This window comes from Dromaius novaehollandiae, chromosome Z, assembly GCF_036370855.1.
Source record: "Dromaius novaehollandiae isolate bDroNov1 chromosome Z, bDroNov1.hap1, whole genome shotgun sequence".
Taxonomy (NCBI): domain Eukaryota; kingdom Metazoa; phylum Chordata; class Aves; order Casuariiformes; family Dromaiidae; genus Dromaius; species Dromaius novaehollandiae.
In genome coordinates this window covers 11,496,189-11,521,775 of record NC_088132.1, presented here as the reverse complement: position 1 = coordinate 11,521,775, position 25,587 = coordinate 11,496,189, and the positions used below count along the sequence as shown (strand labels likewise).

At 49.3% G+C, this 25,587-nt stretch overlaps 1 protein-coding gene across 3 annotated transcripts in view; it reads left to right on the top strand.

Moving 5' to 3' along the window:
- The window catches only part of ABCA1 (ATP binding cassette subfamily A member 1), a 98,287-nt gene that overhangs the window by 60,185 nt on the left and 12,515 nt on the right, over positions 1 to 25,587 (top strand). For 2 of the 3 annotated variants that reach the window (XM_064501864.1, XM_026098377.2), the window contains exons 9-36: positions 2,186 to 2,426; positions 3,019 to 3,158; positions 3,887 to 4,003; positions 7,374 to 7,562; positions 8,476 to 8,681; positions 8,775 to 8,951; positions 9,584 to 9,806; positions 10,179 to 10,400; positions 11,177 to 11,381; positions 11,933 to 12,046; positions 12,559 to 12,730; positions 13,310 to 13,441; positions 13,962 to 14,101; positions 14,630 to 14,767; positions 15,345 to 15,565; positions 16,024 to 16,096; positions 16,636 to 16,838; positions 17,898 to 17,946; positions 18,883 to 18,996; positions 19,341 to 19,492; positions 19,995 to 20,119; positions 20,548 to 20,646; positions 21,667 to 21,856; positions 22,009 to 22,103; positions 22,510 to 22,542; positions 23,234 to 23,339; positions 24,027 to 24,101; positions 24,566 to 24,735. In XM_064501864.1, coding sequence (XP_064357934.1) covers positions 2,186 to 2,426; positions 3,019 to 3,158; positions 3,887 to 4,003; positions 7,374 to 7,562; positions 8,476 to 8,681; positions 8,775 to 8,951; positions 9,584 to 9,806; positions 10,179 to 10,400; positions 11,177 to 11,381; positions 11,933 to 12,046; positions 12,559 to 12,730; positions 13,310 to 13,441; positions 13,962 to 14,101; positions 14,630 to 14,767; positions 15,345 to 15,565; positions 16,024 to 16,096; positions 16,636 to 16,838; positions 17,898 to 17,946; positions 18,883 to 18,996; positions 19,341 to 19,492; positions 19,995 to 20,119; positions 20,548 to 20,646; positions 21,667 to 21,856; positions 22,009 to 22,103; positions 22,510 to 22,542; positions 23,234 to 23,339; positions 24,027 to 24,101; positions 24,566 to 24,735 — 4,121 coding nt within the window. The remainder of the gene's footprint in view (positions 1 to 2,185; positions 2,427 to 3,018; positions 3,159 to 3,886; positions 4,004 to 7,373; positions 7,563 to 8,475; positions 8,682 to 8,774; positions 8,952 to 9,583; positions 9,807 to 10,178; positions 10,401 to 11,176; positions 11,382 to 11,932; positions 12,047 to 12,558; positions 12,731 to 13,309; positions 13,442 to 13,961; positions 14,102 to 14,629; positions 14,768 to 15,344; positions 15,566 to 16,023; positions 16,097 to 16,635; positions 16,839 to 17,897; positions 17,947 to 18,882; positions 18,997 to 19,340; positions 19,493 to 19,994; positions 20,120 to 20,547; positions 20,647 to 21,666; positions 21,857 to 22,008; positions 22,104 to 22,509; positions 22,543 to 23,233; positions 23,340 to 24,026; positions 24,102 to 24,565; positions 24,736 to 25,587) is intronic. The other variant, XM_064501865.1, reaches the window with a different exon arrangement.

Below are 25,587 nucleotides of genomic sequence, written 5' to 3'. Positions count from 1 at the left end.
GTCCTGAATCCCCAGGTTTTAGCTGTTCTCACAACTGTCTTCGATCATATCAGTGTGTCATGTGTTTTTAGGCAGCTAAAAATAGAGGCTCCTTGTGTATGTGACACAGAGTAGCTCTTGTTTAGCATCGCTGGAATTTTTGTCCAGATGTTGGCACATCTAAAGCATGCACAGTCCTGCAAATAAACACAAAGGGTCAGGCTTGTCCCTAGTGTAAGGCCAGTGACTCTGGGTGTGCTCACCTTGGGTGCATTTGGGTTGAAACGTTCCAGGGCACTGTCGCTTTCTAGGTTGTTGCTGACTGGCTTTGCCAGCTGTCCTAGATCTTGATTACATGCATTTTATTTAAACAAAGGTGACAAAACCAAGAGCAAAACTGGCAGCTGGGCTTAACTGACTCTGTGTCATTGTCTCTGAAAACAAGGCAGCTGGGCCATAGCATCTGAAATTGTTTCTGAGATACTTCTGATGAGCGATTACAACTAGGTATTTCAGCAGCTCGGCTTGCCCTTATTAGTGCATGTTGATGTTCTGGGCAGCATGGCAAGAACATCCCAGTTCATGTTGCTTGACATTTCAGTGATCAGTAGCAGTCAAGATATCAGATCAAATGCTGGAAAACATTAAGAAAGGAACAGAGAACCAAATGGAAGATGTCACTGTGACACTACATGAATCAATAGTTTGCCCTCCTTTTTGATAGGGATTACAGATCTGGTCCCTTTGTCTCCAAAAAGGGATGGTAGAACTGGAAGAAGTTCAGAGAAGGGCAGTGAGGACATTCAGAAGTCTGGGTCCACGCAGGGAGCAACTGAACAGGCTGGGACTTGCCATCCTGTGAAACAGATGAGTTGGAGATTTGGGAGAAGTTTATAGATACATGAGTGGGCCACAGAAGAGAGATAGAGATCGACTGTTCACTGTCTCTTCCAGTGCTAAAATTATGACACCAAATGAAGCTAGCTGTAGTCAGGTTTAGGAGAAGAGGGAGAATAGGTTCTTTCTAGTGAAGTGGTGGATGCTAAGTTGCTCTAAACACTGGAAGTTTACCATGTGAGAAATTTCTTGAGGGTTAGTAAATAGACAGGAGTTCCCTGAGCTGAAAATACTTGGAAGCTGGATAATTACTTGGGGGAAGTATCCTACGTTTTTGCCCTTGCCTTATTGTTTCCTAGCATCCACTTACTGTCCCCATCAGAGAGAGGTTACTGAGCCAGATAGACTTTTGGTCTGATGCAGTATGGATGCTCTGATGTTCTTATGTCTCCAACCAGGGAGTCCAAGAATAATGGTTGAGTGCAGCGTAAACCAATGCCCATCGAAATGGATGGTTTTTCCCAGGTGGGGAGCTGGGCCCTGTCTGTGAGTAGAGATGGTGCCGTGTCTCAGGCTGCCCCCCTGGTGCTTTTGTCCATGATGTGTTGCAGGTAGATGGTTATGTCAGACGATGCGTCTGGGGGGAGGCACAGATCATCCCAGCCAGGCTCCAGTGCTGCATCTTTGTGCCTGCTGTGGAGTAGGAAGGTTCATGCCGTGATCAGGCCCTCAGCTGCAGTTGGGTTGTTTTCAAGGGTTTCCTGAGAATGCTGTTGGTACTGGGGCAGGGACAGTGGTATTGGTCTAGAAGGTCAAATTTTCTGCCTGGTGTAAATTGGTGGAGTTTGCTGACTCCTGTGGAGTTGTGCCAGTTTACACCACAGGTGCACTGGGGCCTGCAGCTCTGCAAGGCTGCTCCTCTGATGGCTGCAAAGCTGCATCTGATTAGCTTCACTCATTCTTTCTTATTTCCTTACTCTCCTCTGCCTTGCTCCACCCCGGATGAAGGGGATTCTGCAGGCTGGAACGTGAGCTGTTGTGCAACGGGGAGAAGCGGCTTCCTTCCACGGGAGAGGGAATGGAGAGGAGGCAGGGAGGGCAGGAACCGTCCAGGGTGTTGAAAGACAGAAGTCAGAATAAAGAGCTTGAGATGGGGATGGTCTTTATGCACGTGCAACAGATGCATTCTTCTACAGTTCCCCCCTGTTCTGGGGGAAATGTGCTTTACCTAGCCTCTCGAGTTAGTGTTACACCAAGTGGGTCCTTAGCTGTTCAGCAATAGATGTGTGATTCAAAGGAGAATGGCAAGATAGTTTTCCCTCACCAACCCTGTTCCTATCCCTGTCTCCGTTGTGATCTCCCTCTCCAGTTGCAGAGCATGAAGAGCTGGAGTGACATGAGGCAAGAGGTGATGTTCCTGACCAATGTGAATGCCTCCAGCTCCTCTACGCAGATTTACCAGGCTGTTTCACGCATTGTATGTGGCCATCCTGAAGGCGGAGGGCTCAAAATCAAATCCCTCAACTGGTATGAGGACAATAATTACAAAGCGCTGTTTGGAGGGAACAGCACTGAAGACGATGTAACTAATTTCTACGATAACTCCACAAGTAAGTGTAACCTCGCCATGGCCTCAGGTCCCATCTACCTCATGGTAGTCGTCTCTAATGTTTCCCAAACTTTCCCTGATGAAAGCGAGTGGTCCTGAGAGGCAGCATACCTTGTGTTATTTCGGGAGGGTACACGCGTGCTGTCTCAGCAGCCCAAGGCTGCCTCCTGCGTGCGCCTTTAAGCATGCAAGGAGTTCCCAAGCACCTTGTGTCGAGTCCGCTGCGGGCTGTGCTGTGGTCCTCCTTCAAGGGGAAAGGGAGCCCAGTGGCCTGCAGACTTTGGAAATCTGGCCTGGTCAGTGCAGGTTTTTCTTGTGCCATGCACGGGGTTGTGCGAGCTGTGCAGAGCTAGCCGTGTGGCTCTGAGTGGTAGAGCCTGGGCAGCTGCTCTTGGCTTGCTGAGCAGCCTGCCGACATAAGGTATGCTTTGAAAAGGGCTTCTTGTGTAGCTTTGCAGCAGAGGGCTTTTCTTCTGCAGTAAGCCCTGTGCTTTCAGCTGTGACCATTCTTAAAGCACACGCAAGTGGAGCGTTTGCCTTCAGCAGCTGTCGCAGTGCTGTTCAGCTGCTCACCCCTGCCTTTGCCTCCTCAGCACCCTACTGCAATGAGCTGATGAAGAACCTGGAATCCAGCCCGCTCTCCAGGATTATTTGGAGGGCCTTGAAACCTTTGCTGATTGGGAAGGTCCTGTACACTCCAGACACACCAGCTATAAGGAAGGTCATGTCTGAGGTAACTCTAGACCTCCCTGCTGTATGTAGGGTGTGAAGTGTACTGCACTGTGGTACGTGCTCTGGCTGTACAGCTCAGCTGCTCTGCATTCAGCTGGGCCTAAATGCAAGCCTAGAAAGGACTGCATAGAAAGCAGAGCCTCCCCACTTGCCCACCTCCCGTACACTCATTGCTGAAGGAGGAAAGGCCAGGCTGAGCTCTTTCTGTAGACGTCACTGGAAACTTTCATGGTGGGTGGCTTTTGGTCACCTACACTCTTCACACCTCTGATACGGGACCGGGAAGGACCTTAATAAGCCTTCAGGTGTCCTTCCTCTCCTCCACTGCAGGCCGGTCAGCTGATCCTTAATCGTTTCCGATTGTGGTTCACTTAATGTGCTCTCTAGTCCCCCCAGCTCCCTCAGGAGAGTCTTCTAGCGTGTGGGGAAGGGCTGCCACTGTGAGCCCTTCATTGCCAAGCCAGACTCATTTTCCACTCAGCTCTTAAAAAGTAGCCTTGAAAGGCTGTGCTCTGAGCAGACCTTGGTCAGCCACAGACCTCCACTCCCTGCTGTATTTTTCCTTCTATACGCATATTACTTCCCCTGCTCCCTTCCCTGCAGAAATGAGGTGCTGTTTGAATACAGGCAACGCTCGGTACTTCACTTTACAGGTCAATGCCCCTGCTTGGCCTGCGGTGGATCTGTGCCAGCTTTTGGGAATAACCTTCCGCTCCTCTTTGCCAACAGGTGAACAGGACGTTCCAGGAGCTGGGTGTGTTTCGTGACCTTGGGGGGATGTGGGAGGAGATAAGCCCGAAGATTTGGACGTTCATGGAAAGTAGCCGGGAAATGGATCTGATTCGGGTCAGTATGCTGTCCTTGCCGTCACCATCTCCTTCTGCAAAGAGTGACAAAATATTTATTTTAGGCAGTACTTCAGTGCCGAGCTGGGTAGATAAGGGGTATGGATGTGACCCCTTTTTTGAGACCTTACGTTCTTGCATGACGCCAGGCATTCCTTCGGTCATGTAACATCCTGCCGTGAGCTGGAGCGGAGCATGTTTACCTGCTGTTTTTCATCTGCCTCAGCAGGGAAATGGGCTGTTTCTTCCACACTGCTGCCCTGATGCAGTATAAATGTTGTAGCGTTTTTGTAAAGCAGAGAGCAGCAGGGTTGGTGACATGTTCAGCTGCCTGCGCCATGCCCTGCTCTCTCGAGCAGCCGCTTTTGTGAAGGCAGCAAAGTCAGCCATCAAATGCCGAAAATGGGTCCTGGAAGGTGCCAGGTGCCCTCAGGTCGATTGCGTATAGCAAGATTTGAACGCGTGTCATGCTAGAGCTGAACCTAGACACCGGGCAGTAATTGGGCACAAGCTATAAAAAACTCATCTGGAATTGCACGGTACACTAATATTAGCAATATTTAGGTGCTCGCAGAAGGAAGAGCACACGTCCCCCTGTGGCCAATCCCTTCATAACGTACTGTGCACACTAGACCACGAAGAAGGGGCAGGGAGTCTTGTTCTGATCAGACACGCTTCCCGCCAGCCTGTAGGTTCCCTGGAGCACTGGGCCAGATGTTAGACCTACAATACTAGGGCATTATCTGCAGATTGAAAAGACAGTGGCTTAGCTTGCTGTTCCTTCCCCTAGGTGCAACTCTGATGGCGGGTCTCTGCACCTCTGTACTGTTTTTTTTTTCCTGGAATCACAGTGATGTAAGACTGGATTAGCAGAACCAAGAATCTGGGAGACAATTCAGAATAGCTTTTACTGCTGCCTCTGCAAGGCAGCTGGGTGACTGCCGTAACACAGCTGTTGTGCAGAAGAGATCTCCCCAGATCTGTTAAGCCTTGAGGTTCATTCCCCCTTTTCCCCCAAAGTAATAACATGCAGAGTAGTCTGTGACATGTCGTGCTGCACTTCCCCATGAACACAGCATGTTAGACAAGACAGAGACATCTTTGTTATCACTCTTGTGTTGGCTTGATGGAAGTTATTTGTGCAAATGAAGGCATCAGAGAAGTGAGAATCAGGCCCAGCAATTGCAAATTGAACCATTGGTGGCAGAGAACTCTGGCAGAATGTCAGGGTTTGGATACTGTTTTGCAGTTGTGTGTCCTCCGAAAAGTGAATGTTGCTGCATTTTTAAATGAGCACCTGGCTTTCTTGGGCTTGCGTTTTACGCTTGTTGTTAACCGTGCTGGCTCTGGTAGGTACTTCTGGATCTTCCCAGTGGTTCAGGCTCTTCATCTCTGTTGGCGCAGTAGCACAAGTCCCTTTATCACCTGCCATGGTCCACGCAAGCAGGAGTCCTTCATGGTGAATGCCTGGGCAGCTCCCAGGCTGCATCCTGCTTCACGTAGAGATGGAGCACAGGTCGCTTATATACGAATAAGCTAAAACATACAGCTGCCTGCTTGGGGCTGCTGCCAAGGGGGAGGTCAGTCCTTTGCTGTTGGTAAAGACACTGATGTTGCTATGCTATCAAGTTGTTCTGTTTGGCACATTGCTTCCTGCTGAAGGAGATGAAAATGCTTTCCTCACTCATCTCTGACATTTCCACCTAGATGCTAATGCACCTACTAACTTCAAGGAGGATGAGAAGTGTCCCTCCAAGCAAATAACGCCTCTGTTGAATGTGACAAGGCTGAGTCCCTTCCTTGCTGGTGTGGTACCTTTCCCACAAGGGAGGGTGGGGTGAACTGGCCTTGGGGGACCAAACCTGAAGAGAGCACAGTGCAGCTGATCCCCTTTCATCCTGATTTCCCTTTCGTGTGCTCTTCTTTGTCAGCTTGGCCTGTTCTGCTCTGTTTTCTCAGTTTGTGATATTATTTTTGTAACCTTGTGACCCTGTGCTTTATGCTTTTTTGGAAACAGCTGCACATGGGGAAGGTCCTCACCTCTGTCCAGTGTTTCATTCTTCGTTCTAGCAGAGATTCCATTTCCTGTTTTTATTGGTTAGGATTTCTATCATTTCCTCTCTCCCGCTGACTTTTTTCTCTCCCCTCCTTTGATTTAGCAGTATCCTTTACAATTAATGCTCCCTTCCTCCCTGCAATCCCTATGTCATCTGCCCTGCAGGCCTGGGATCTACCGTACTGCCAGGTGCTGCTACATGGAGCACAGCTGTATTGCACATACATGTTGTGGGGAAACAACCCTTCATTAGAGAGTTAGCAGTTAAAGTAGATGAAAAATGCGCTGTCCTAGATGAGGGAACAGAGGCAAGACATCACGACTTGCCGTGGCTGTATCTGAATGTTGCAGTAGAAGCAGATATCAGAAAGCCACCCCAGCCCTTCGTGTTGGTATTGGTGTTTAGCACCTTGGGAATTCAATCTCCAGCTGTGCCTGAGTCCCCCTCCGTCTCAGCTGGGAGCAGAGATTTGTTTGGAGGAGGTCAGTAGAGCTCAGCAACCACTGAGTGGCTGAATGCATTTCTTCCTCCCTTTTGTGCTTTGCAGGTAGAAGGTCTGTCCGTGTGTCTGTGCATGGGTACAAAGTCTGTCCCTGGATTGGGGAAGGGAGGGGGTTGCTCCCTTCTGCGGCTCCCTGCCTGGGCACAGCTGTGGCAGCTGCAGTGCTGGGAGTTAATTGCTGTGTTTTTCCAGGGCTCAGGGCTGTGCGTGGCTCTCTGCTGCCCTCTCGTTGGGAAAGAGGCGGCAGGACACGAAGGCAGCAAGCCAGCCTGCAAAACAGCTGGAGGAGGGAGGGACATCATTTGTAAGGGACCAGTAAAGCGAGGCACCAGGAGCTGTCAGGACCCCAGCATGCTGTCCTGAGTATGAAAGAGGGCCTGTCTTTTGGGAAAGTATAACTCAAGCAGATGGAGTAGGCTGGTGGTGCAGGAGGCAATGGTGCAGGGAGACAAAGTGATTTGCTCAGCGGTGGGTAGCCAGCGGCAGAAATGAGATGCCCTGACTGCTCAGCCAAGATCTGGCCTGTGACCCACAGCTGGCTCTTGGAGGTGGCTGGCCCTTGGTGCCAGTGCATGGCCTGTGCTGGAGGTTAGCGTTTACGGAGAGCACCTGCTTGGTCTCACCCGAAATGGGTCATCCTGCAGTTGGCTTGTGGGCAGATGGTTGTGGCTCCTGAGAGGAGTCCTGATTTAATGTTGATACACCTTTTTGAGAAGACGTGTTCCCCTGGTAATGCTGATTTTCATGATGAGGGGGGAGGTCCAACATGAATTCTCAACAGAACTGTCTCCCCTTTGGAAAAATACCTGCAGACACTACTGAAAGGCAAAGATATTTGGGACCTGCAGTTGCCTGCTTCAAACTGGACCGTGGAGGACATTACCCGCTTCCTGTCAAAGCACCCAGAGGAGTCTGAGATGGCAAATGGCTCGGTGTACACCTGGATGGACGCCTTCAATGAGACAGACAGGGCTGTTCAGACCATCTCCCGCTTCATGGAGGTGAGGCCGTGCTAGCGTGGGTGAGGAGCTGGGGTGGGACAGCAGCACGGGCTCCACGGGTGCGGTGGGGTGGCTCCAGGGACGGGAAGGTTCGTGTTCCTCATTCTCTGCTCAGTAAATGGCCAGGCTTTAGTGGGGGTGAGCGCTGAGTAATGCAGAAAGTACCATTCATTTAGGTGCCTAAATATAGATGTGGGGAGCCTAACTTTAGGCCTTCTTCTTCAGGCTCTCACTTTGGCCAGTGCGTGTGGTTTCCCACCCAGTTGTTGAGGGGTGACTGAAAGCAGCTCCTCACCTCAGCCGCTCACATTTCTGTGTGGCCTTTTAGCTGGGGACTGCAGGTGAGGCCGGCAGCTGCTTTAAGTTGAGGAGGACATAGCAAATAGTGGAGTTTGTTCAAACTGTTGCTCAGTCATCTCAGCAGATGAGCGCGCAGGGACAGGCCTCAGCCTGTCAGGGGCCTGGTCCAAAGTCTTTAGGAGTCTCTCCACAGGTTTTCAGATGCTTTGAATCAAACCTTGTATAATGGTAACAAAGAAAATAAGCCTCTATCTATGGAAATTGATGCTCGGATGGGATCCGATAGGTACCATTACAATGCTACCTAATCTCTTGTCCAGAAAATACCATTGCTGGGGTCTTTCTCAGTGCTACCTGTTTGACTGGCAGATGACCATCAAGCAGGAAAGACTGATGGCTCTAGCAGCGTGTTGGGCTGCTATAAGCCCTTGCAAAATAATCCAGCATTGCAGCCTTTTCTTATGCATGGCATTAGCATTGCAGAGTTCTCCTTTTTTCTCCCTCTCAAACTTAGACAAAGCACATTCTGGTTTAGTAACATGATCCGATAAACACGCAGTCTGTCTGTAGCGTAACCAGAACTCCCTGGACTTCCAAATCTGTCCCTGTTTAGTGTGTCAACCTGGACAAACTGGAGCCAATGGCAACAGAAGTGCGGCTTATAAATAAGTCCTTGGAGCTGCTGGATGAAAGGAGGTTCTGGGCTGGCATCGTCTTCACTGAAATAGCTCCTAACAGCATAGAGCTCCCTCATCATGTCAAGTACAAGATACGCATGGACATTGACAACGTGGAAAGGACCAACAAGATAAAGGATGGGTGAGTCCTGACTGGCTGCTGTAGGAGCAGTTTCTCGTGGGGCCTGAGCTGGCTAAGGATTTCTAATTGAAGGGTCTTGTTCTCTCGGCTCAGGTACTGGGATCCGGGTCCCCGGGCTGACCCCTTTGAGGACATGCGCTATGTCTGGGGAGGCTTTGCCTACCTGCAGGACGTGGTGGAACAGGCCATCATCAGAGTGCAGACAGGCACGGAGAAGACGACAGGAGTTTATGTGCAGCAGATGCCCTATCCGTGTTACGTGGATGACATGTACGTATGCAGGCTTTGTTGAAAGCTTCCAGAAGCATGGCAGATTTGGAGGCATGGGCTTCTGTTGCTCCTCAGAGGTGGCTTAGCATGTCCCTATAATCAGTGTGGGAGGAGATCTCCTTAGCCTCTCTAATCCCTCGAATCAGTGCTTCTGCACATAGCACTGAGGATTTAGGGGTGTGTCATGACTTGTGGAGTCTTTCCCTGGAAAGCTCTGTGCAGGACTTAATTACAGGGTGGAAGGATAACAACAGAAGTGTGTTCCTGAGATGTTCCCATATCCTCAGACCTGATACAGTCAAGGGTAGCTTGACTGGGGAAAAAGCAGAGACGGAGTGGAAAGAGGATAGTTGAGAGCAGTCCCCAGGCAAGGCAGCTCTTTGCACCTGCTGTTTCACTGAGCTGGAATTGCATCTCCAGCTCCTGCTTAGGGCCAGTGGTGTGCACTAGACCCACCAGTGTCGCCTCAAGGTGAGGCACTGATCCTGTGTCATGCTCTGCACGAGGGCTTCTTTGTGCAGTGAAGCCTTAGCCGTCCGTCTCCATGCCCTGCTAGACCTTGTGTTGTATCTGCAGCTGCATTGACGTTTCTCGCTCCCTGCTCTCCCGACTCCTTTCCTTCCCACTCTCAGATTTCTGCGTGTCATGAGCCGATCCATGCCCCTCTTCATGACTCTCGCCTGGATCTACTCAGTGGCTGTGATAATCAAGGGTATCGTGTACGAGAAGGAAGCCCGACTGAAGGAGACCATGAGGATTATGGGCCTAGACAATGGCATCCTGTGGCTAAGCTGGTTCATTAGCAGCCTCATCCCTCTCCTGATGAGCGCCGGCCTGCTGGTTCTGATCCTCAAGGTGAGGTCGCTGGGGTGGTCTCTCTCTTGCCCTCCATTCCTTGGCAGCAGCATCTAGAGCCTTACTGGCCTGCAGCCCACTAACCACAGATCTGTCTGACACTGTGGAGGAGGTAGTGGGTGTGGATTGGCCAGCAACCCTTTGGAGCAGGTTTTTGGGACCAGGGTGGAGTTGTTGAAAATGGCAAGAGGGGCTACAGCAGATTCTCTCAATGCTCTTCAGAACGTGCCTATATTCCTGCTCCACTTCTGGGAAGGCTGCTGTACTGTGCAAATTGTAGCAACCTCAGCCTGCCCCTGAGCTGCAGCTCTGCAAACTGCCTATACTGGAGAGTCCTTTCAAAGCCTGACGCTCGTCTTGTTCTCCTGCCAGGTGGGGAATCTGCTGCCGTACAGCGACCCTAGCGTGGTCTTTGTTTTCCTCTCCATCTTTGCCGTTGTGACCATACTCCAGTGCTTCCTCATCAGCACCGTGTTCTCCAGGGCCAACCTGGCAACTGCCTGTGGGGGCATCATCTACTTCACGCTCTACCTGCCCTACGTGCTGTGTGTTGCCTGGCAGGACTACGTCAGCTTCTCGCTCAAGATCTTTGCGGTGAGTCTTGAGGAGGCTGTCCTGGGCACTGGTCCTCTGCCGCTATGGCACCAGCAGCTCTCTAGTCCAACAGTGATGTCTGAGGGGGCAGCAGGAATATGATTTTCCTGCCAAGGCCGGGCTTGGTGAAGAAGTTGATAGAACCTACTGAGCTGATAGAAACTACTTGGGAGGGTTTTGTTGGCTTCAGTAGGAGACGTAATTCAGCTGCATTAGGCTCCCTAAATCTCTGTGTACCATGATGATGCTGAACTAGTAGACCTGAAGGGCATTGTGAAGAAGGTTTTGGTATGGTCAACAGAGACCAGCAGAGGCTGCAATCAGTGATGGGCTTTAAGAGGCAGAGTGCTGCAGTTACAATCTGCCCTTCTGAAGTTTATAGTAGTTATGCTGCTTGGTTGCTGATGCAGCATGATTTGCTATCCTTTTTTCAGCAGGAACAAGCTGGCTTCTTTCTTCTCCGTAGTATTTCTTACCTGTCTGGAGGGGGTGGCTGTTGATGATGTCTTCCTTCACATAAAAATCCAAGGAGCAAGAGAAGGAATAGGGAAATAAACTGAATTCTGAGTGTTAGTCCAGCAGATACTTCAGACTCTCCCTGCTTGCAAAACATGGAACTAAAACTTAGTCAGCCACTCCTTCTCTGCAAATCTAGTCACACTCCTGAGACCTTAGACTTTTCCTGTGAGGCTCTGGGCCATATCCCATTGCCCAGAGTAGTTGATAGTTGAGTACCTGTGGAAAGCTTAATGCATGTTCATGCTTCCCATTTGCAGAGCCTGCTGTCTCCAGTAGCCTTTGGCTTCGGTTGTGAGTACTTTGCACTGTTTGAGGAGCAGGGAGTTGGTGTACAGTGGGACAACTTCTTCGAGAGCCCATTGGAAGAAGACGGCTTTAGCATCACGACATCTGCTGTCATGATGTTGTTTGACACCTTCCTGTATGGGGTCATGACCTGGTACATTGAGTCTGTCTTCCCAGGTGAGGTTTGCTTCTGGGGGAGCACCACACCATCGTATGTTTACATGGCTCCTCTGTTTCTACTTGTTTCTCAGGATGCTATATCAGGCCCATTTTTACACAGAGCTGCAGAAAGTTCATGGAGGAAAGTCCCAGACGAGCAATACTTTAAGGCTGTTGCTGCTAATTGCGGTGACCTTTTCCCAGCACTGGGACCGTGCCCCATTGTAGTGATGGCTGGGCTAGCACAGAAGCTTTGCTCTGTTTTAACTAATTCCTTCTCTGAACTGCTACTTCTGCAGACAGAGCTGAAGAAGAGGAGTTGATAGCATCAGCACCACACATGGTGCTTAGCACCTCTGCTAGCACAGGTCCCCTAATCCTAAAGTGAAGTTTGAGAAAAGATTGCACTTATACAAAATGCTGGCAGTGTCTTCATCAAGGCAGATCTCCTTAGTCCGGTCTAACCTAGATGCCTACTGGGAGTGGAATATTTCCCTACCTGTCCTAAAAGTTGACCTGAGAAAAGGGACTGCTGTAACTGAGCTCATCTATTGCTCTTTCCTATTTAGGCCAATATGGGATTCCCAGACGTTGGTACTTTCCTTTCACAAAGTCCTATTGGTTTGGTGAGGAACCACAAGACAGGCAACATCCTCATCCTGACCAGAAGGGGCCTTCAGAAGGTGAGTGCTGGACACAGAGAGCCTTTTTGCAGTGAAGTGGTGAGGTCTCTCTGTTTGAAAGCAGAGTCCAAGAGCCAGCAGGACCAGCATGGCTAAGGTGAAATTGGTGATTCCTTTGTCTGTTACCACATTTTGGGCACACTGACTAGGTGGGTATAACCAAATAAACCCAGGAGGCATCTGGCCAGTGTGAGTGCAGGAAGGGAGGATAGGTGAGTACTTCAGCCTCATGGAGTTCAGAAGTCCTCCCGTTTTTGCTGACCTTGGTGGCACTTGAGATCTGATCCCAATGCAGTGCAAATGTCCACATGAGGTCAATGAAGTGAAAAGAGCTAAAGGGCAATATCTATGGGAGGTTCCTGTCCCAGAGGCAGAAATGTGGGAAGTTCTTCATATAGCTCATTACTCCATGGATCTCAACAGACTGGGGGAATGTGTGTTACAATTGTGGCACAATTAAATGGCACTGGAAAATCCATCTCCCACTCCAGTTTGCTCTGTTTTGCTTGCAGTGTGCAAGGAGGAAGAACCCATGCATCTGAGCCTTGGGGTTTCCATCCAGAACCTGGTCAAGGTTTATCGTGATGGCAAGAAAGTTGCTGTAGATGGTCTCACGCTGAACTTCTATGAAGGGCAAATCACCTCCTTTCTGGGACATAATGGAGCAGGGAAAACCACTACCATGTAAGAGCAACATAATGCCTTAGGAGGATGGGGGAAGTGGCTCTCAATTCTACTGTCCTCATCAATACGGCACAGGTCACTATACAGCTGTAGTGCACAGAGCTGGTGTAAACTAGGGTGCTCTGTTGATTTCAGTGGAGCTCTGCTGAGTTTTTCTACCTGCATGGCTGTCTTGGAAGGTGCACAGATACAGCGGACTGAAATGCTCTGAAATGGAGGTACCTCAGGTTCAGATTGAGGTTGTGCCTGAATGCATGTGCTGGCAGCATTTTTCAGTAATCTCATTTGTGATTCTGCTTTATCAGCATAAGGACATGAATAGGGCCTGAAAGCATGGGAGGCTTTTAAGGAGAGGAGAAGATATTTCTTTTGAGTAGAGTCATGTGAATGTGCTTTGATTACAATGCTGAAGCCATTGGAGCTGGATTTGATCCATTAGTGAGATGTTTCTCAGGCTGGTTGCCTGACGTGGGAGTTCCTCAAGGCTTCCATCCACTCATCATTCATTCATGCTGATGTGTACAACAACCACTTCCTGGTGGTGGAACCTACAACCTATCTGTTGTCCTTGTCATTCAGGTCCATCTTGACTGGCTTGTTTCCTCCAACCTCGGGTACAGCCTTCATCCTGGGCAAAGATATCCGCTCTGAGCTCAGCACCATCAGGCAGAATCTGGGTGTCTGTCCACAACACAACGTGCTGTTTGACTTGTGAGTAGCATCCATGAGATGCAGGGCCAGTGATATCCAGCAGACATTTGAGTTCTTTAGGAGACACTTGTGTACTTTCAATTAGGACAGTGCTATTTCTAGCTGTGTATATGGTGTGAGGCAACAGGTTGGTGTCAGATGGTACAGGGACATTCTGTTTATAAGTGGTGTCAAATATGCCTGTGAATGAGCAACAAGATCCTTCACTTTCATCTTTCTCCTCTCTTTGAAGAAATATGCTCCACTCAGCTTAGCTAGGCCAAATGTTTTCACCTGCCTAGTGATTTGGCACATTTTGGGTACCCTGTCAAGAACCTTTAAAGGAGCACCATTTATACTGGTGCTGAACAGCCACACTGAAATTGGGCCCAAGCTGAGCACGCCTGATCCCTAGCTACTTCTCGAGACCTCAGGCTTGGAAGATGTTTTCCCAGGCAAACAAACATACCTGCCTTGACGCAAGGGATGAATCCCAGCATCATTATCTCAGCTGTGCTCTGAGTCTGCCCTTGTTCCCTAGGCTGACTGTGGAGGAGCACATCTGGTTCTATGCTCGTCTCAAAGGACTGCCGGAAAAGAAGGTGAAAGAGGAAATGGAGCAGATGGCAATGGATGTTGGTTTGCCTCACAAACTCAAAGCTAGAACAAGCAAACTCTCTGGTAGGTTCAGCTGCTTTTACATTTCTCAGCTGCTCCCCAGGCCTCAGAGAAACCCTCTCAGGAGGGCTCGACAGAGGTTTGCTTCAGTATTGAAAACCCTGACATAGCTCATTGCTGCTGCCTCTGACTCTCTTCCGCTGGAGGGGAATCTCTTCAGGACCTATTCCTGCAGTTCTGGCTGTAGATACCTGTGCTCCAGATTCTCAAAAATGGTTAGGTCCCTGGGCGGGGCACTTGTACTGCTGGTTTTACGATGCAGTGTGATCCACTTATGGAAGGGCTTGCATGACAGCGTTTACTGCAGTACAAGAAGAAGTGAACTCCACTGGAGGAAAACAGTCCAGCTGATTTATTCCCTGCCCTGCAGGTGATAAGACCATGCTGGGCCTGAAACAGCAGCAGCATTTGATCTTATCAGTGTGCAATTCTGCTTTCTCTGGGAGAGCTCAGTTTTCGCCTTGCTGCAAAGGTGCTGCTCCCCTGCTCGCTGGGTAGGCCTGAACACCCCTCTCTTGTTGTGCCTATCAGGTGGCATGCAGAGGAAGCTCTCAGTTGCCTTAGCCTTTGTTGGTGGCTCCAAGGTTGTCATTCTGGATGAACCCACAGCTGGGGTGGACCCTTACTCTCGCAGAGGGATATGGGAATTGCTGCTGAAGTATCGGCAAGGTAGGTGTTCTTATTCCTTGCTCCCAGCGAATGTGGTACTGAAACCAAAAGGAAATCAGTCTATGATTTATGACTGTTTGGGGAGCTGGTGGGTTCTCAAGATAGCAATGTGTCTTTGCAAATCTGTTGTTGCCTGCGTTGAAGGTGGGAACAAAGATCATGAAAGACACATGTGCTGTGATCCCTCCCTCACCCGCCCTCCTTTCTCATCCCGTTTATGTCAAGAGTGCTTGTGAACAAGCCAGATTCCTCACTGGGCTGTGAGAGTAGCGAAGATCAGAAATTTCTCCTCAGTGTGCTGCAGAGTTCCCCTTGCCCTGTGCAGCCGTGCTTGCTGACGTGAGAACAACTTGATTCAGCTGAGCATGAGAAGGGCATGTGGAGAGTGGGAAGAAGCCAATTGGGGCATCCCTGTGGGCCTTTTCCATACTGCTAACCTCATTCAAAGGAGCCTGGACTTGCGGGATATATTTTCCACCCAACTTTATGTCAAGAGGCAGATGACTGTGGCCTTTCCTAACTTAGAGACATAGGTGCAGTTAACTTACTGGCAGTGTTTTCCTTTGCCTGCTTCCAGGACGGACAATCATCCTTTCCACACACCACATGGATGAAGCAGACATTTTGGGAGACCGGATTGCCATCATTTCTCACGGCAAGCTGTGCTGTGTTGGCTCTTCTCTGTTCCTGAAGAACCAGTTGGGGACGGGCTATTATTTGACCCTGGTGAAGAAGGACGTGGATTCCTCTCTGAGCTCCTGCCGAAACAGCAGCAGCACCGTGTCTTATCTGAAAAAGGTACAGCTATCCACTTCCACCCATGTTTGTCCTTCTTGCTTGAAATCTTAGGCTTATGGGAAGCAGCAGGGTATGATGTGTTGAAGAGAAATCACTTGTTGTTTAAAAACAGTGATTTGCTTTTGTATGTACTACCTCAGATCACATCTAGTTAAACCGTTGCATGGGAAGAACACTTCCATTATAGTTTCTCTTAATGCCATTGCTTCCAAGGTTGTTTGGAAAGATATAGAATAGAGTAAATACACACTTTTGTAAAATTTATTTCTATTACTGTGACCTCTTACTTGTATTTAAACTCTTTGCGATGGTATGTCACCTTTACACTCTAAGTCCTTTATGGAGTATCCAGCATGTTGCACCATCTGATTGGAGTTACAAAGAGCGTGTAGCATCTAGGTGGGTGTCCTCTTTAATTAAACAGCAAAAACAATGATTGTCTTCTTTTTTGTGACCAGGATGATAGCGTTTCCCAGAGCAGCTCTGATGCTGGCCTTGGCAGTGACCATGAAAGTGACACCTTGACAATAGGTGAGGCCTGGAAAAATAATGTGTGAGGTTCAGTCCCAGTGCTAACATTTCTCGTTCTTTGACCTTGGAAAATTGCCTTAACCTTGTTGTGCCCCTGTTTAGCTACAATCTTGGGTAGACTGTGAAATTTGTAGAGCTAGTATTTTTAAATCCACAAATATTGATATATTTTTCTTAGAAGCCATTTTGGGTTCATGTTCACCTGAAATTTAATAGCTGTCAAAGACGATGTGCTTGGTAAGCCCGTTGGCAATATGTAAAGTTTGCTGGTGAACTTTAAATCCATGATTTGCAGGGCTGCCATTAGCATTTACAAGTTCTCCCAAATTCTGCAAACAAAAAGAATAGCTAAGTTCGGGTCCAAGCTTATCCTAGGTATAGAAGAGAAGCCAGTTTTTCCATGGAGATGTGCTGGTTTCCAGAGTTGTCCCGTATTCCCTCCTTTCCTTCTGCCAGGGTTTTTCAGACCCTGAGCTCTTTTCTCCACATGATGCACAGAGTATGAAGGTGAGCGTCATCTTTTTCTTTGATTCTTCTAGATGTCTCTGCAATCTCAAATCTGATTACAAAGCATGTTCCTGAGGCTAGGCTGGTGGAGGACATTGGCCATGAGTTAACCTATGTCTTGCCCTACAAAGCTGCTAAAGAGGGAGCATTTGTGGAGCTGTTCCATGAAATTGACGACCGTCTCTCAGATCTTGGCATTTCCAGCTATGGCATTTCTGAAACCACTCTGGAGGAGGTGAGTGAGCTGAAGCTTCTCTTTTGACTTAGACTAGGTAAAATAAATGATTGCAGAAGTAGGAGCAAGACAGTCTTGTTTCTTCTTCCTGTAAGCATCTGCCAGTTTATCATGGGACAGGCAGCTCTGTCTTGCTCTCCAGATGGTTCTCTTTGGCCCTGTTTGTGTGTGTGCTCGCAGAGAAGCATTAAAACCTGAAAAGTAGTATAGGCAGGCACAGGTCCTCTCTCACAGGTCCTCAACTGGACTTCAGTGAGGTGCCGTGTGACAAAAGGCTGCGAACTGACTCTTAATGACTGTAAGTCTGATGACTGTGTGACTTTGAGGTATTTTTTAGGGATGCTTCGTATTGCACTCAACTGAAAAGGCCCATTTCAATACTGGAGACTTGCCCTTTGTAGGAACCCTTAAGCCATATCCCCTCATCAGGAATACTCCTAGGATTGTTCTTTGTGATTTTATTACACCTTGTAAATGTCCCTTTCACTTATCACACAAATGTCAAGCACTTTATCCCAGATTATCTGAAATGGCATTGCATTTCTTAACAGTAATGAAGGAAGCTCAGCTTATTATTGTTGTCCCTCGTTTAGAAGGCCCTGTGTGTAGTCTTCCTGGAGCTGCGCAGGCCTTGCTGCTGTTATCTGCACTTTGAAAATCAGGTCTTTCTGATTTAAGAGGCACAGGGGACAAGCTCCACAAAGATTCGTACTCCAACATGAGTAGGCATGTCAGTGCTTTTTGACTAGAAGGAAGGTGGAGATCTACAAATTTAGTACCAAGGTTTTTCTCCAAGGCATAGGAAATAGCTTTTGTTTGAGATTCACTGAGAACTGACATTGGAAAGGGGGAAAGGGTGGATATGTGGTTACCAGTTACACTCCTAGAGGTTGGAGGAGCCACAAAATCCCTATCCCCATCACGCAGGGGACAGATCCCATGTCCTCTGTTCTCTTGCTGCATCTGTCAGTCTTGGGCTCTGTCATGGCATTGCCTGAAGCAGCACCTGTAAAACTGCTCCACTTCTGATTTTCACTGACACTTATCATTGCCTTTCAGATCTTCCTCAAAGTGGCTGATGATAGCGGGGTGGATGCAGAAACCTCAGGTGAGCATGGTTATCTCCTACAGCATCGAAGGGGATGTTGGGGAGCAGTTGCCTCCCACATGGGATTTGTTGTTTAAGCACGTAGCTGACAAGGTCTAGGTATTTCAGGAGCAAAATCTCAGTGCAGAGCATAGCTCCTTGGAGAAGAAACGGTTATATCAAATGAGGAGTGTTCCTGTTTTCTGTGAGTAGCTTTGGGCAGGTCGGTGACCTCTGTGTATGGTAGTGTGACCAGCTGTACAGTGACACATACCCCGATATGGTAGGTCCTGTTTAAGGTTGAACTGGAGCACTCCAGTGGTAACCTTTTGAAGGACTCAATATATTTGTTACTAGTACACTTAAAGTATGCTGGTATTACTGTTATCTTCTACTGACCCAGTGGTAACATGTTTATTTTACAAGAGTGGAGAGTTTCTAGTTTCTGAGTGTATGATGACACTATTGCGTACTCTGACGAAAAGAAAAACTCTGACAGGGTCAGACCAGAGTAGGGACCCACTGACTTTTTCTCCTTGCTCTGAGAGTGGCTCACTGCCCTAAGTGCTCATACCAACATTTCCTGATAAACTGATGCTAGCAACTTGCACTTGGTTTCACTTGCATCTTAAGTGAGCATTCTTACTGTGAGAGCAGCCCGCCTGCATGGCTAAATAGAAAAACTAGAATATGTCCAGTGTACTGGAAGAAGGTTCTAGGACAACAGCAAAAAAATGGTGCATAAGACACGTCATCCATTGCAGAATGGCACTGATGGTTTTAATTTTTCTTGCACTGGAATCACTCCAGCCCAGCTCCTCAGTTTGCAAATGGGAGTCATACAGAACGGAAATTATATTGCTTTGCTTTTTCTGGGGCTAATTGGAGCCTGAAGAGGTTCATTATCCTGATTAACTGAAGCAGTGGAGCTAACCATAACTTCATTACCATCTTCAGATGGGACCCTGCCAGCCAGAAGGAACAGGCGCGTGTTTGGAGACAGACAGAGCTGCCTTCGTCCATTTACAGAGGATGATGCATTTGACCCTAATGATTCAGACATAGATCCAGGTATTGCTGGGACTCAAGCCTGCTTTCGTCTTGTGGACACTTTCACATTATAAATAGTGCTGATCCCGAGGCTGAGACTGCCAGAGGAGTGGCGGCCTTTTTGCATTTAGAAATAGTGGGCAGAGCGATATGCACAGCCTGCTCCCTCCTCACCTCAAGGCTGGGAGAGAGAGGGCTGAAATACATACACGCGAGAGAGTCTCTGTTGCCCTCTCCCCTCCCTGTCTCCTTCTTGGATAGTGAGAGTAGCTGGTCCCACCATTGCCCCTTGTCTCCAGCAAACAAGTGGCCAGGAAACATCCCTGCGAGCGTGTGAGTGAGGGTCGTTTGTTGCTCCTTGCCAGCAGAGTCCAGGGAGACTGACCTTCTCAGTGGGATGGACGGGAAGGGCTCCTACCAGATGAAGGGCTGGAAGCTCACCCAGCAGCAGTTCGTGGCTCTCCTGTGGAAGAGGCTGCTCATCGCCAGGCGAAGCCGGAAGGGCTTCTTTGCCCAGGTGAGAGCATCCAGCGTGTGCAGGGTCCCATGGCCAGGATGGCACTGGGCCCTGCGCTGAGTTCAGGGTCGAAGGTGGGCAGGAAACCTCAAGATGATCCAAGGCCCTAAAACTGGTCTCATTGCCCATGTCAGCAAAAGGAGGCCTGTGCAAGTTGTTTTGTCTTTGTTTTTGTTGTGAACCAGTGAGAGAGAAAGGACTTGGATGATAAGGAGGTTGTTCGAGCACTCACAGGAGGGGTGCAGCTAAAGTTCAAATCCAAACTCTGCCTTTTAAGAGCAGCAATTGGAGGCTGATTCCTGTGCATCCCAAATAAGTGCCCTGGTTGCATGCCAGGATAAGTCTGTCTCGGTGTCTAGAGATGCCTTGGTAAATAATAAAAGACTTTCTTGGGAAATTGTGATTGAAAAAGCGTTGACCTGTTAAATGCCTCACCTGAAGCTGCTGATGCTTCTGGGAATACTCACTTTAAAGAGGTTTTGCTCTGCCCTTGCAATTTCAGATTGTGCTGCCAGCTGTGTTTGTGTGTATCGCGCTCATGTTCAGCCTGATTGTTCCTCCCTTCGGGAAGTATCCCAGCTTGGAATTACAGCCCTGGATGTATGATGAGCAGTACACTTTTATCAGGTACATTTCTTGTAGCCAGGATATGGTGCTAAATCCTACAGTTCTGTTCTTTTCTGCTAACCTTTAGTAAGACCTTTACCAGATTATTTAAATTTGTTTTTGTGCCTAGCTCCAAAGCACAATTTTAACAGAATCCTTTTATTACCTTTTTAGACCTTTAAATGCTAGCTCTCACTACTAGCCATACCCATTTCTGAATGGTACTAGGACTCTAGTAAGTCCTAGTTATCTAGTAAGTTATCTTTGCACAAAGATAAATGATGACCAGGAGTGTTTGTGCTCCCAGGCCAGGTGTTCTGCAGAGGAAAATCTCTACCCATGTCCCTTTCCTGAACTTTTTCTCCATGTTGTGAGCCTTGCCCTCCTGCCGTTTTTGCTGTGTGCCCATTATGCAATGACCTCATGATATTTCTCTGCTGTACCCATAGCAATGACGCTCCAGATGATACAGGCACTCAGAAGCTCTTGGATGCACTGCTCAATAAGCCTGGCTTTGGGACACGCTGTATGCAGGGACACGCCATCCCGTAAGTAGAACTGCAGCCTGGGAAGGACCAGCCCCTTCTGATGACCCTGTAGACTTAGCCCGCTTCAGGGGATGCTATCCATGCATGACCAGGGCAGGCTTTAATCCAAAAGGGTTGCAAATTAATTTTTTTTCCTGCTTGGGACCATCTAGAAAGTTGCCAGCGTCCAGCATGATGAGAGAGCAGGTCTGAGTGCAAGCCTTGACTGAGAGAGGTGGAAAGGAGACAGAAGTCTCTTCCTTGGGTTACTGGGGTAGTCCAGAATGTGGAAAAGGGAGCTACTCATGTTGCTGTGTGTTTTTCTCTGTACCTATTTGTGCTCTGCAGTCCTCTCTTTCCACCTGCACTGGAAACCCTGGTTAGCATCCCCCACAAACTCCAGCAGGCAGAGCGCAGAGCCTGGGGGCTTAGGTGTCCTTTCTTTGCTCTGCCGCTGGCTTGCTTCATGGTCTTGGGCAAAGATGGGGAAGGGGGTGAGGGTGGGAGCCCCCTGCCCTGTCACTGGCCTGTGGAGGGGAAGTAGGCTGTGTCCTGCCGAACAAGCACAGGACCTGGGTCCCTCCACCCATGGGCACTGGTAGGAGGCTGCAGATTATCTGCCTGCGAATGCTACCGGAGGGAAACGCAGTACCCTGGTACTGCAGAGGTGTCATGCAAGAAATGGCTGTCTGCTGGGGGTTTCTCCCAGGTCTGGATGCTGTGTGTGCTTGGACTGGCTGAAACGAAGCACTGGGCATGCCCTGGGAGGCATGAGAGGAAGGGGGCATCCAGCACTGCCCGGTGTTGGCCACACTTGGTCTCTCTGACCCCAGTGGGACCTTCTGTTAGAAGCTGCAGGGCCCAGTCTCTTTTTCTGAGCTGTTTGTTTCCATGGGCTCAGGCTCCGTTGAAAGCCAACTAGGTAGAGCAGCCTTCCTTTCCTCCCAGGGAATACGGTCTCTGTTATGAAATGACTTATAAGCAAAGGCTGTCACAGTTGTTTTAAAAACGTGCATTTGCCTTGACTCTGTCCTGACACAGAGACACTCCTTGCACTGTTGGGCAGAAGGAATGGACCACAGCTTCGGTCCCCGACTCCGTCCTGGACATCTTCCTGAAAGGCAACTGGAGCATGGAGAACCCTTCCCCATCGTGCGAGTGCAGCAATGAGAAGATCAAGAAGATGCTGCCTGTATGTCCCCCTGGTGCAGGCGGGCTGCCTCCCCCGCAGGTAGGAGAGGGCTCAGATGGTCCTCTAGGGAGGGACATGCCTGCAGAGCCAAGAGGCTGGCGATGACTGTGTGTCTAGTACTGAGCACAGTTCATCTCACTCAGCGTCTGCATTTTCTGATTGACACTTTTATGTTTCTCTGGTGACACCAGCGAGAGCAGGACACTGCAGACATCCTCCAGAATCTGACAGGCCGCAATATATCAGACTATCTAGTGAAGACCTATGCACAGATCATTGGGAAAAGGTACCTGTTGAACACACCTTCTCCCTTCCCTCCCCACCACTGCTGCTTGCTGTCAATGGGATGCTGCACCACTCGGGCAAAAAAGCCCTGGGCAACCCAAACTATTCAGCAGTGGTTCAGACCCTCTTGGCTCCTAGGACTGTGCTGATCCACTGCTCCGGCGTATTTCTGCTTTATGCTGATGCAGTGGCAGCTCTCAAGGGATGTGCTGGGCCTTGCAGGTGGAGTGAGGGGAAAGTCTGGAAGGAAAGCTCAGGGATTACATCAGAGAGAAGTGGTGGGGTATATGCCTGGTGTGAGATGCCGTTGCATTTTTTTTTCCCGGGGGTGTCCCTGCAGTGCTGGTGGGTCTGCTTGTCCTCTTGCTCCGTGTGTAATACATCTGCTTTCTTTTTTGTCTCCACAGCTTAAAGAATAAGATCTGGGTGAATGAGTTCAGGTGAGTTACTGCCTTTTCTCCAGCCTGTACGTATCTGCTAGCCCTTAAGCATTGCATTCAGCAGGGTGCTCAGGTCAAACACCATCCACCCCCACACACCAGCATAGTTGGTTGTAAGTATTTTCTTTTGGTGAGACCTGAAGCCTGTACAGAAATTTCAAAATCATGATGAATTTCTCACAAAGTCTGGAGAAAATAAACACTAGAATAATTGATGGCTCCCAATTGTTGAGTATTCAGGGAGCAGTTCTGAGAATAAATTGGGACAAACCCAGGACCCATCACTGCAAAGCCTGCCTGCCTTGCACAGTGAGCAGAGCAGGCTTGCAAGACCAGCTTGCAGATACTCTGTCATGGGACGTGCTTTTCACCAAGCAGGGAGATTTCCTGCTCTGCCCACACGGGGAACGCAGTGCAGTCACATTCATCAGGTGCAACCTGTGCTGTTGCAGGCACCACATCATGTAATCTCTTGCCTAAGCTGTGTGTTTAACCCCAGAAATAAGGAGCAGAAGACAGCAGGCCTAAGAGGCCATGTGGGAAAGCCGAAGCTAGCCATTTTTATAAGAGTGGGGCCACTTGCCTTGGATATAGTGCAGGACGATGAGTGATCTGAGAAGGGAGGAGAAGCTGCCTTTTCTGGAGGTCAGAGTGTATTCATATCTGTGCTTCACCCTCTCTCTGCCACCAGGTATGGCGGCTTTTCCCTGGGAGCGAGCAGTTCCCTCATGCTTCCTCCAAGCCATGAAGTCACTGATGCCATTAAACAAGTGAAGAAAATCTTGGAGCTAGCACAGGTGAGCAGCTGTCCCTCATAAGCCCAGATTGCACTAAGGTGACAAAATGTTATTACTTGGGAGGTGACTTGGAAACTGTAAAATGAGAAGAGTGTGCATGTTAGCAGTCCAGTGGCTTCTCTTCAGCCTCTTCGAGCCGGGGCTCCCAGGCTGGTGTTTGGGATCAGCAGAAGGCTTGGGGACTTGCTCAGCTGAGCCTTGCACAGCCCACATTGCTGATGTGGATCTTGCCCAAAACCAGTTGCAAGCCAATGGAGAGAGACTATAGCCTAGGACAGGGCAGCATGTTGTCTCAGGGAACTAACGATCTGTTGCCAGCGCCACTGAAACCTTAGTTCAGCCCTTCTGTGCTGAATTTATCCAGGCTCAGAAGAGAATTTGGGCCACTTCTTTCTCGTGAATCTGCCTCCAGGCCGTAATGTCTCTGGAGGTTGCCCTTCTTCACAATTGCTGCTGGGGAAAGAAAGCAAACCTCTCTTACCACTGGGACCGCAGAGTGGATGGCGGCAGGGAGAAGCTGCAGCTTCTAACCCGTGTTGCCCCCTCCGGCTTGGAGAATCCAGGCTGCAGAATGGAAAGAAACCTGTGTCAGAGCCGTGTAAAACATCGACTGACCCCAGACTCTGGGACCTGCAGCAGAGGTGCTCTCAGAGAAGAAGTAACCATCTCTTTTGGTGCCGTTTGCAGGGAAGTTCTGGAGATCGGTTTCTCAACAGCTTGGCAAGTTTCATGAAAGGCCTGGATACAAAGAACAATGTAAAGGTAAATCACTGCTCCTGCTGCTGTGCCTGGTATTTGAAGCTCTGGTAGCCTGGAGTTATTTTTAGTTAGCAGTGTCCCAGCAGTTTGCTTTGGGCAACTGTGCAGGCCAGAGCTGTTTCTGTTTAAGTTGTTTGCTTGCTAGAGGAGCAAAGGCAACTTGTGTTCTTGCGTGGAGTCCCCCCAGATCTATTTCTCCTTTGGAGTCCAGCCTTAAGTCCCAGAAGCCAAAAGGATTTCTGTGCTGGATCAGTGGGTCGGAGGCAGGGGGCATCCTCTTTCTTCCAGCAACCTCTTCTGGCCATTGGTCAGACTGTACGTCCTGAGCCCGAGCAAACTGTAGCTAGAAGGAGGTAGAAGAAAATGATATATCTTCAGCAGAAGAAGGGATGCTCTGCGGGGCTGGGGAGCCTGCTGGGTCGCTGCTGTGCCCGGTGCCTTTCTGATGCTGATGTGGTGGTTGGCAGGTGTGGTTCAACAACAAGGGCTGGCATGCCATCGCCTCCTTCCTGAACGTGATGAACAACGCCATCCTTCGGGCCAACCTGCAGCAGGGCGAGAACCCCAGTGCTTACGGGATCACTGCCTTCAACCACCCCCTCAACCTCACCAAGCAGCAGCTCTCTGAAGTGGCCCTGTAAGTCCTGATGCGAGCACGGGTGGGTTGGGGGTCATCAGGTGTCATGGGGAACGTCATAGTCCTATTACAGACCCATTGGTGCACAGTCAGCGGCGTGTGTTATTTAGGCTCTACTATACTGGCCTTATTTGCTGTGGTTTGGGCAGGCTGCAGCACGTGCTGTTGAGCTTTTGCTGTTGAACAGCACTGCTGTTAAACTCTAATACTTAGGCATTCCCATCACTGAGAACTCTAGTTTATCCCTGGTCTCTCAAGGGAGCTGACAAACCAAAGCACAGAGACAGCACTGGCTTTGCCAGGGCTCTAGAAGTAACTCATGCTTTCTGGTAGTTGGTGCAAGTATGATCAGCTTTGTCAAGCAGCCTGCCCCGTTGCTTCACCACCTCTGTGTTCTCTGGGCTGCAGTAATTTTCCTCCAAGGAGTCAGAGATGCTCGTAGCCAGTCTCTTCCTCAGTGGTCACAGAGCTGAAGGGAACCTGTTTGCTGTGTAAACATGGCTCCCTGTTTCTTACTGCTCTGCAAAGCTTTCTGCTGTCCCTGAGCCCCTCTAAGCTCCCTGTAATTTTTAAGAAGCCTCGTAAACCCCTCATGTTCTGCTTGAGGAATTTTGGCTGTGTAACCCCTCCTTTCCCTCTCAGCCATATCCAGAAAGGCTGGAGGAACCTGGACTCACCAGGGAAACGGTCAATCTCTTGTCCCAAGGTGTCACCGCTTCACTAAAAGCCATTGATGGGTCCTGTTCAGTTTCGTCCACTGTCCTACCCTAGGAGGCATGCAGTAATGCACAGGGCTTCCTGCATGCCACTGAGGCATTGACTAATCCACTACTGTCACAACCTGACTCAGGG